At 38.1% G+C, this 11,182-nt stretch overlaps 1 protein-coding gene across 2 annotated transcripts in view; it reads right to left on the bottom strand.

Moving 5' to 3' along the window:
- The window catches only part of INTS8 (integrator complex subunit 8), a 28,475-nt gene extending 18,525 nt beyond the window's left edge, over positions 1-9,950 (bottom strand). For both annotated transcript variants that reach the window (XM_014069890.2, XM_087706847.1), the window contains exons 1-8: positions 9,829-9,950; positions 7,418-7,591; positions 5,665-5,839; positions 5,133-5,273; positions 4,560-4,631; positions 2,878-2,929; positions 1,705-1,887; positions 822-929 (exon numbers count right to left, since the gene is read on the bottom strand). In XM_014069890.2, the coding sequence (XP_013925365.2) occupies positions 822-929; positions 1,705-1,887; positions 2,878-2,929; positions 4,560-4,631; positions 5,133-5,273; positions 5,665-5,839; positions 7,418-7,547 (861 nt within the window). In that variant the 5' untranslated portion in view covers positions 7,548-7,591; positions 9,829-9,950. The remainder of the gene's footprint in view (positions 1-821; positions 930-1,704; positions 1,888-2,877; positions 2,930-4,559; positions 4,632-5,132; positions 5,274-5,664; positions 5,840-7,417; positions 7,592-9,828) is intronic.
- Between the last annotated feature and the right edge of the window lie 1,232 nt (positions 9,951-11,182).

Below are 11,182 nucleotides of genomic sequence, written 5' to 3' on the forward strand. Positions count from 1 at the left end.
TGTAAAAATGTAACAACACTTCCAACATTTTATTCTTCAAGGCAAACATCTTTCATAGAGGCTTGTTTCTCAAATGCCTATGGAAACAGGTGTGATAATTTTCCAAGAATCATTACAATGTTGTTGTCGTTGTTATCAGTATTTATTTACCATCATTCTTCTAAAAGATACCAGGTCAGTTTGCAACATAGTATAACTTTGTTATGTATAACAATTTAAAACATCCTACTAGTTTAAAAGGAAACAAAATCACAATAATGGAAAGATTACTACTGTATTTTTCAGAGTATAAGACGCAAACAAGAGGCTGAAAATCTGGGTGCGTCTTATACACTGAATATAGCATTTTTGGCCTCCCGAAACCCTGCCCACTTCACCAAAATGGCCATGCATAGCCTTATGGAAGCTTTCAGAGAGCTCCTGGGGGCTAGGGAGGGCAGAGATGCCCCCAGCAGCACTCTATAAGTCTCCTAAAGGCTATCCATGCCTTTTTTGGTGAAAAACAGGCCATTTTTTTCTCTTCTGCCCCCCCCCCCCCCCCGGAGCAATCTAGAACCCTCCTAAAGACTAATCATGCTCTTTTTTTGAAAAAAAAATTTGGGGAGGTTTGCAGAGTTTAAAAAAAAATTGCCTCTTCAAAACCTTGGTGTGGCTTATACTCCAAAAAAATACGGTAGCTTGAACAAATGTCTTTATCTTCTAGTAATCTGAGAATTAGCCAGTCTTGTGAAATAATAGGCACTTTCTTGAAATTTGCAATGAAGCTTCTAGATAGCTTTCTATTTTCTGTAAAAGTAGGATTCATTTCTTTCTTTACTCACCTTTGAAATCAATTCCTTGGTTCTAAAAAATTTATCTCTGGCATTCCTATACAAATCAAAGTTTGTGGAACCTTGCTGGAAGTAGATGGCCCCTAAATCGTAGCATACCTGAAACAGAGCCAAAAAAAAATTACAGTAGAATATCCTGTTGGAATCCCCAAAAGAAATCCTAAAGCAACTATTTCATGATCAGAGACAAAATCTTTGCCCTACCTACCTACTATGTTAAAGATGTGCTTTCCTTCTGTTTCCAAACATTTGCAAATAATTCAGCCTTGAAACAATACAACAATTGTAAAACTGACTATTATTCACGTTTTCCAAACACTGGAAAGGTGTTTTGAAACTATTTGATGCAATCTTCAAATATAGAATGTCAAGGATTATTGATGGCACCATGAATTGTTTTAAAATGAATTTCATTTATGAATCCCCAATTGAAGATAGTCCTCAACTTATAACAATTACAGTACAACTGGAATTTTGATTGCTAAATAATGTGGTTGTTAAACAAGTCCTTTTTACAACCATTTTTTACTATGGCTGTTAAATAAATCATGTGTTCATTAAGCAAATCTGGCTTCCCCAACTGACTTTGATTGTTGGAAACTGGCTGGGAAGGTCACAAATCTTACTCAGGTGACTGTATGGATGCAACTACTGTAAATGCACACTGTTTGCCAATTGCCCTCTTTATTTATGAATAAAAATTAACTTGTAATCACATGATCGTGGGGTTAGTGATGGGCATAATTCAAAAACAGCTCGTAATTCACTTTTTCCAAGGCTGTCATTAACTGAAAACTATTGTTATACAAACTATCATCAAGTCGAGGACCACCTGCATATTTTAACAACCTCTTCAAACCAAATATCAACCTACCTGGCACTGCATTTCCTCGGTGCTGATACTTAAGCCGGCTGTAGAACTCTCTGTCTCTCCATTAACCATACCAGGTTCCATAGCTAGCAGATCTAACGTCCTTATTGTGTGAATGTAAAGGTCCTTGTTTAATTTGAGTGCTCCTTCTAAAACCAGAATGGAATCAGCAGCCTGCTCTTTTAGCTGGAACAACCCAAAGGGATGCAAATGTTTAGTTATTAGCAGCTGTTTTGATTACTTAAGATAAATGCTGTACTTCTCTAATTCAAGCTACCTCAAATTTCACACTAATAAATGTCAATCATCCCCAGGTCAAATATCTCACACACTCAGTTATCTCCAAATAATAACCATTTAATATTCTCCAAGCTAGGAATGAGAAAGCTCATCATCATCACCCTGTAATTGCATGAAAAGGAAAATCTCTTTATAATGAAGATTTATTTTTGGTAATGTTTTAGTTTACAGGTATTTATAAAGCAGTTTCTACACCCACAATGTCCTACCAAAGAGAAGAACACTTATTACTAATCTTGCAAAAAATGAATTTATGAATTATTTTAAATAGAGAATTTATCTTTCCCTGTTAGGAAAGATGGTTTAAAAGATAAACAGATCAACTTGGCATTGTGAGCAAGAAAATATAATTAGATCTCTCTGAAATTCATGAGATAAGCAATTATTTCTACCACCGCTAATTTGATTCAGGTTTCTACAGAGCAATTTGAATGATACATATTACAACTACTGTACCTCTGTTGTTTTCACTATTTTGCCCTTGGGAGAGAGTGTATAAAATAGATTTTTCTTCTCCTCTACCAATACTAATCAGATAGACATGCTGGAGTAAACTGCACAGTTCTGCAACTATCATTTTGTGGCCTAGTTCCTTGCAAAACATCCTTATTCTACCTTATTATGTGATTCTTCTCTATTATATGAATTAAGTCAAAAGGCTAAAAGTATAAAATATTTCTGAAAGAAATTTCTTACATAAACGTCGCAAATTCAACATATCCAATGGAGTTGGAGTTAGAAGTAAGATGCTCCAATTGTCACAGTAAAGATATCAAATGCCATTTTTATATGAGGAAAGTCCTAACGTTAGCACTTTTCCTGAATAATTGAATCAACTAACTTCTAATTGTGGATAACGTAATGAAAAGCCCTTACCACTTTCAAAATGTTATCTGTGACTTCCTTTTCTTGTTGGAACTGATTCATACTAAACAAAAAAGCCAAAAACAATTGTAAAGTTATTATTCAATGCAATATCAAGTTATTGCACCATTTAGATTTCCAGTATAGCTCATGTGTTCAGCATGCAACAGATACAGTTTGGTGCGATAGTTAAGGCATCAAGATAGAAACCAGGAGATGGTGGTTTCTAATCCCACTTTAGACATAAAGGCTGCTGGGTGATTTGGGGCCAGTCACTCTCTTTCAGCCCTAGGAAGAGGCAAAGCAAACCACTTCCAGAATCTTTCCAAGGGAACTGCAGGGACTTTCTAGGCCATCACCAGGGATCAACACTGACACGAACCCACAAATGGATAGATAAATAAGAAACAAAATGTTTTTCCTTACATTTTTTTGTAATAAACCCCATTTCAAGATTGAAAACTGAATCTGAAAGCTATTTCAATAAGTTTGCCTAAATTGTATTTGTTCTAAGACAGCGATGGCGAACCTTTTTTGGCTTGCATGCCATAAGAGGGGGGAGTGCAGGAGTCATGCGCGAGTGTGCCGCACCCATAATGCAATGTGCATCCCCCCAAGTGTGCATGTGCGCACTACAGGCGCGACCCCATTTTTTTTTGCATCCTTTTTTCGCCCTCCCCAGGCTCCAGAGGCTTTATAGGAGCCTGGGGAGGGCGAAAAAAAGCCTCCCCACTCTCCCCGGAGGCCCTCCGGAGGCTTCAGGAACCTGCACTTAAAACGACCCTCCAAGTAAACCAGAAGTCCATTCCTAAACTTCCGGTTTGCCCATAGGGCCAGTTTTTTGTGCTCCGGAGACTTCAGGGAAGCTCATGAAGCCTCCGGAGGGCCTCTGGGGGGCCGGGGAGGCTCTTTTCGCCCTCCCCAGGCTCCTATAAAGCCTCTGAAGCCGGGGTGGGGGTGGGGCAAAAATGGCTTTTAAAAAGGGTCAACTTAACTGGCCAGTGTGTGCATGCGTATTGGCCAGCTGACAGGGCAGCGCCTCACGTGCCCTGACAAATGGCTCCGCATGCCACCTGTGGCACACGTGCCATAGATTCGCCATCCCGGTTCTAAGAGAATCAGAATTATTTTACATAAATGTGCTGTAGTTAGGGATTTTGTCCTCTTTCCACTAAAAATATTTTAATACATACTATAAAAATATGCTATAAGACAGTGATGGCTAATCTTTTTGTCCTTGCGTGCTGAAAGTGTGTGCGAAAGTGTGTGCGTGCTCGCACATAATGCAATTCCCCTCCATGTGCCAGGCACCCCCTGCACATGTGTGAGGTATCCCTCCATGCTCCTCCAGCCCCTCGTACATGTGTGCAACCCCCTGTGCTCCCCCCCCCCATGCCCCATTTTGGGCCTAGCAGGTCTCCCAGAAGCCTCCTGGACCACAAATGGCCCAGCAGAGACTTGAAAATCATCTGGCCGGTGGGAGGCACATGTGTATGCACGGTGGGGCGACGGCTCGTGTGCCTGCAGAAAGAGTTCCACGTGCCACCCGTGGAAAGCATGCCATAGGTTTGCCATCACAACTATAAGACTTCAATTGATCAGATAGCCAATTACAAGTATTAAAGTATCAAACAAGTTTAATATATATTATTTTGTTCAGACAGGTTTAGGCTGAAACAGATAAACAGACTTACACATTCAACTGAGGTGGACCAGGTTTTGCCAGTCTGACAGGAAAACTACTGTTGACTATGGTTCTGATAGCCCTATTTTTTTTTTTAAAAAAAAAGCAAAACTGTTAGCACTGAATAGAGAATTATTGTGATATCAGCATTATTTATCAGGGCTTATTTTAAAAATTAAAGCTAGTGCATATATGACAGCAGAAGGCTGAAAAATTTTCACTGATTCTTCAATCTTCTAGTTGGGATTACATAGAAATAAAACAAGGCTTAATTTCAATTTATCAAATTTTTAAGTTGTCATTTTTATGAATCAGGATCTGTAATCAACTGATGCTCTAAACAATTTCAAAGGAAGAGACATTAGAAACCAGCTAGCTTATTCGTTTCACAGCTTATTCTTTTGCCAGGCTAAGAATGATAGGCAAATATAATTATTGATTTATTTGTGTGACAGCTAATCAAAAAGAAAAAAAATCTATCTAGTGTGCACGTATCACTTATAAGCCTCACAAGTAGAATGGGATTTATTTGATCTTAACACTTCCTTCTAGTAAAGAATTTACAAGAAAAATAAAATCTTACCATCTGTTGTAGAGCAATATAGCCATTGCAGTGGTTGGGGGTAAAGAGGCAAGGTCCATATCAATGTGTTTAGTTCCAGGAGGAACCTTACTGATGCACAACAGTTCATTTAATAGCATGTTCAATACAGGGACAGATAAACTAAAAAATAAAATAAAACAATTGAAGTTACATAGATCAGCTCTTACTTTGTTACAGAATATTACCAAAACAAAAACCATTAAGATTTCAATGCAGTCCTTTTGCTATTTTTATTGCATATATAACCTGAAAGCTGGAAAACCAGAGTAGCAAACATCTTTCCCAGCTCTTCTCCTATGGGAGTACAAACTTACTGTAGTTTCTTGATTATTCATCACGATTATCAATGATTAATATGTCTCGAGATTGAATTTCTAGTATGTGTGTCTTTGAAATGGAAACTTCAAAATACTATTTATTTAGACAATGTGAAAATTAATACTTTTTACTGTGACATAATAATAATAATAATGACATAATAAACAATTTTATCCAAGAAGTCAACTGATACCTTTTTTCCAGTACATCCAAATTCCACTTTAAATGTGCTGCAACCTTTAGAGCAAGTAATTTTAAAATGTGGTTTCTCTTATTATCAGGGGGAGGCTGAACTTGATTCTGTTCATTGACCAAAGGTTTGGAAGCCTGCTCCAAAAACTGAACAATTAGTTGGACTGGTGAAGGATCTGCCAAGAAAAAAAACGTTTAAAATATGCAGTGTATTTTATGGGGAAGCAAATAAATGAAAAGTAAACAAGCAACTTTTAAAGAAACATTATACATATACCATATTTTTCGAAGTATACGACACACCTTTTTTCCTCTAAAAAAAGGCTGAAAATCTGGGTGCGTCTTATACACTGAATACAGCATTTTTTGCCTCCTGAAGCCCCGCCCCTTTTACCAAAATGGCCATGCATACCCTTATGGAGGCTTTCAGAGATCTCCTGGGAGCCGGGGAGGGCAGAAATGAGTGAAAAACAGGCGTTTTTTTGCCCCCCCCCCCCAGCCCCCAGCAGCACTCTATAAGCCTCCATAAGACTATGCATGCAATTTTTCTGACAAAAAAGGCCCATTTTTCAAAAAATGAGCCGTTTTTTGCTCATTTTTGACCCTCACCCCACCCCTCAGGAGCACTCTGCAAGCCCCCCCAAGGCTATTCATGCCTTTTATTTGGAAAAAAAACGAGCCCGTTTTCACGAAAGACGGGCTGTTTTGGGGAGGTTTGCAGAGTGCAAAAACTTTTTTTTACCCCCGGAAAGCTGTTTAGTTAGTGTGGTTGATGAGAATTACATTGGTTAAGTGCTGTGCCAGCAGAAACAAAGTTTTAGGTGCTACTGGTTGTCAGCGATTTCCTTTTCCAGCACATGGATAAATACACCTGGAAACATCTACCTACTCTCTCTCCCCCTATCTACCTACTGTATTTCTCTTTCTCTCTCCCCTACCTATCTACTGTATTTCTCTCTCCATATATATATCACTATTTTTCTCTCTCTATCCTTCTTCCTACCTATCTACACACACTTTCTCCCTACCTACCTAGTGTATTTCTCTCTCTCCTTACATATCTACTGTATTTCTCTCTCTCTATTTTTCTCTCTATCCCTCTACCTACCAACCTACCTACTCTCTCTCCCTACCTATCTACTGTATTTCTCTATCTCTATTTCTCTCTATCCCTCTACCTAGCTACACTCTCTCCCTCCCTCCCTACTGTATTTCTCTCTCTTTTTATTTCTCTCTCTCTCTCTCTATCCCTTTATCTATCTACCTACCTAACTACTCTCTCTCTCTCCCTACCTACTACTGTATTTCTCTCTCTCTCTCTCGCTCTCTATCTACCTACTTACTTTTTAAAAAAACTGCCTCTTCAAAACCTGGATGCGTCTTATACTCCGAAAAATATGGTAGGTATCATTTTGGTCTAAAAGAAAACTTCGTGAAAACATTGATGTCACTGATTTTACTGTCACTTACTAATTATGTTATTGTCATATTCAAGCAAATATATATATTTATTTTTATAGATACTAGTACACATACAAAATCCAATACATTATGTGGTGTGGACCTTGAAGAAGATTTAAGTGCAAGTAAGGGTAAGCAAATACCTACTATTGCTTTTATTTCATCATTGGATAAAAGAGGAATGCTACAAAATTTAATAAGAATCCTAATAAGCCCCACAGAATGGCCTCCTCTATCATCTGCAATAATTTAAGAAAATAGAAGTTTTAGCTCTGAACAACAGTCTTATTTACCAGGGGAAGCTTTTTTCAGGTGTTTCTCCAGCAGAGACTCTTCTAGCAGGAACTCAAACCAGGAAGTCTGTGGGGGAGTGCATGGTCGGCTAGATGTGGCTGCCTCCCGATCAACAGCTTCTACGCTCATCTTCCTTTCTTGAATTCCTCTGAGCAATTTTTTGAGCCAGGACCCTGATTTAGAACCAACATGGTTTATATCACAACACAATTGCTTCACGAGATCTAAAAGTTTAATTGCAAATCTTTTTATCCAGACTTGATTTCACAGTCCAAATATAACAAACAGGGTCTCATATCTAGAGAAACTTTTCATCAAATTATAGGACAGAATTTTTATAATAAACTGTTGGGAATAGCATCCCAGCCTTCATAAGACTGCAACTTCCTTGGCAACTTTTTCCCATCTTTCTTTTTGGTAAAAGTTAAGAATTAGCACAAGAAAAAATAGAACAGAGATTACCCAATCAAAAAACAAATTCATAATAGTGATTAAAGTGAACTGAAAGGAAAAGAAAAATACTAGATCCATATAATATTAATATAAAAAGCGTAATCATATATTATAAATCTACACCATATTGCTCTATATTTTCATTTTACTAAACATATTTTTAAAAATTGATAAGAGAATATCTCTTGAATCTATACGTGCACACACATAAACGGCTATATGTTCAACAAATTGTGTTAACATATATAATTATTTGAAGCCAAAAACATCAGCAAATAAGAGAGCTGTGACATTAACACAGGGCATCTGATATCCAATTTTTAATAAACATTATTTGAGGAGTCCAATAATCACTAATTATGACGAATTAACTTCATTCCTAGATTTATGTTTGTGTGCTGAGTTCACTCTGGCAACTGCCTGAATTAGTCTGCAATTTTTGTAGTAAGGTTTTTAGAAATGGCTTGCCATTACCTTCTTCCAAGGGCTGATAGATTACATAGCCCAAGGTTACTCAGGTAGCTTCATAACTAAGGTGAAGTTAGAACTCAAGAATCTTCTAGTTTCTAACCTGATGCCTTAAGCATTATATTAAAATGATCCTGCCTAGATGATTAAAAGTGCATTTCACATTTCTTAAAATCTGGATCCACCATTTCCCCAAAATCAGATATTCCAGTTTCTCACTCCCCATATATATTGACAATATTAAGCTCTATTCCTTTCAGTTTTGTGTAAAATGGGATTGATTGTATTTCAAATACTTTGTCAGTTTTCTTTGCCAAACACTTTAGATATACAAGTACCCAATACATATTTTCTCTTAAGCAAAAGTCAGATTTGACCCAACCAAAAATAAGGCTATTTTGTGAGTCTGGAGGCAGAATTCCAGAAGAAAATAAGATGTAGCAAGGTGCAGAAAAGAAAGAACTACCAATATTCTCCTCCTGAAGCGGAATTTTGAAGAAAAAAATGGTATTTCCAAGTAACAATTGAATTAAAAAGGGAATCTGATTCAGGAACTATTCAGGTCGTATCTGCACTTGTTTTAATATTGATTTTATATATATTACAATCCCTTGTATATCTCTGTATAACTTAGGTTACTGTATTTTTATATCAATTTGAAGTCAAAAAGAGGGCTGTGAAAATATCTACAGACCCTCCACATCCTGGACATAAATTGTTTCAACTTCTACCCTCAAAATAGGACACTGCACACCAGAACAACTAGACACAAGGACAGTTACCCCCCCCCCCCCCGCCATGCCATCACTCTGCTCCAACAACTAATCCACACAACACTGTCAAATTATCTACTAAAACTGTATTACTATTATTCTTCTCTTCCTTCCTAGTACCTATCTCTTTCCACTTATGACTATAACCATGTTGCTTGTATCTTTAACATTTATATTGTTTCAGTTGTTTCCTAGTATAATTTGATTATTAGTAACCTATCACTAAGTGTTGTATCTTATGATTCTTGATGAACGTATTCTATTTTATTTTTCTTTATGTGTACACTGAGAGCTTATGCACCAAAGACAAATTCCTTATATGTCCCATCACACTTGGCCAATAAAGAATTCTATTATATTCTATTTTATTTTATTTTTAGCATATCGTCTTCCGGAGTGCTGAAATGCTTAAATTTACTCCTATGTGTTTAACTGGATCTTGTTGACTGTTGCACCCCCAGATAAAGGCGGGGATGGGAATTCTGGGCGTTGAAGTCCAAACACCTGAACTTCACCTGGCCGGAGTGTGAAAAACATTCACTGAAACACACGAAATGCCCCGTCCTTTCAGAGCCCCGTCCTGCCCCATCAGAAGACCACTCGCGACCGCTCCTGGTTCTCCTTGTTTATGTGAAATCATCTGCTTCGTTATGCCTCTAGTTCGCCTCCTCACGCACACAAAACGGTTGAGAAAAATCACACACACCCCATCTCACCTTTTCTGCACCTCGATCCTCTCGCAGATGATGGGGCCCCCACTACACTCCCTGCCTCCCATCAACCAAAATGGACGACGCCTTCCCTGCCTCCCCCATCCTACCTTCCTGGCCTCCGATAGGGGAATAGACAGCCCGGGCAGCTTTTGCTCCGCCTCCGTTCCTCGATTCTGACCAATCAGAATCGGAGGGCCCGAACGCTGTTTCGCCACGGGCCTCCTACCTTCTTCTCGTTCGGCAAAGAGCGTAACTTGCGCTTTTTACGCACGGTGATCCCGAGGTAGGTTGGAAAGGTGTAGCGTGAGAGGTCAGAGGCTGATCAGTCGGGGTATCATCATTATCATCATCATCATCTTCTTCTTCTTCTTCTTCTTCTTCTTCTTCTTCTTCTTCTTCTTCTTCTTCTTCTTCTTCTGCTTTTTTGCAAACTTCTGCGACATAGGGTCTTATCCCCCACTCTAGACTAAATTGTGTTTATCTACTATGTTTAGTAAACTATTTATTGCCAGCATACAACATTAGATAATCAGCTTTTCTAGCTCTTTGCTAAGGGAATTATTGTGGCAAGTAAAGGTGAATGTGTTTCATACCTCTTAAGTAAGATTGGCTGATTATCATTCAGCTTTATGTTAGTTGTGATTTAAGGCTTACTATTGGGCAATTGTAAACAATACCTATAGTCAATAATCCATGGCTTATTTTTTAAAAACTTTAGAGCAGTCTTTCTCAACCTTGGGAACTTTTAAGCCACGTAGACTTCAATTCCCAGAATTCTCTAGCCAGCATGGGGTTTCCCAGGATTGAGAACACTAATTTAAAGAATTTATATAGCAGCCCACCCATTCTTTCACTGACTCTAGGCGCTTACAAAAGAAAAATAGTTAAAATATTGAAAGCTTGAAGAGTCCACAAGTGGTGATCCCCAGTCAGATTTAGTCTGAGCAGTTTGGACATGGTTGTTACAGTGCTTAGATTGGATTTCTCCATATGGACTGAGACTCTGAACTAGGAAAAAGGTAATGGCAATCCACTTCCAACAAAATCAAATAGATACGTCTTTGAGTTCACCAGGAGACTTTAACTAAATAAATGGCTTCATGCGACATGTGAAGTTGGCTCTTGTTGTTATTTAAAATGTAAATTCCTGCCTCAGTCATGTGAATCATAGTGCTTGTTAACTTAGGTGGGTGAACTAGAATTTGATAAACTGCAGAAGTCTACAATGGCTTCACTTTTCATGCTGCTTTCTTCTAGTAAGTGAAAGATTGGCCTCTGGTTTATATTTGCTCACTGTATGCTGCAATGGTTCAGGTGCTTGAGAATTAGCAAACCTTTTGTATTTACAGGTGTGTGT

The sequence above is a fragment of the Thamnophis sirtalis genome, unplaced genomic scaffold, assembly GCF_051295495.1.
Source record: "Thamnophis sirtalis isolate CommonGarterSnake01/CBP01778 unplaced genomic scaffold, rThaSir2_p1.2 scaffold_2, whole genome shotgun sequence".
NCBI classification, from domain to species: Eukaryota; Metazoa; Chordata; class Lepidosauria; order Squamata; family Natricidae; genus Thamnophis; species Thamnophis sirtalis.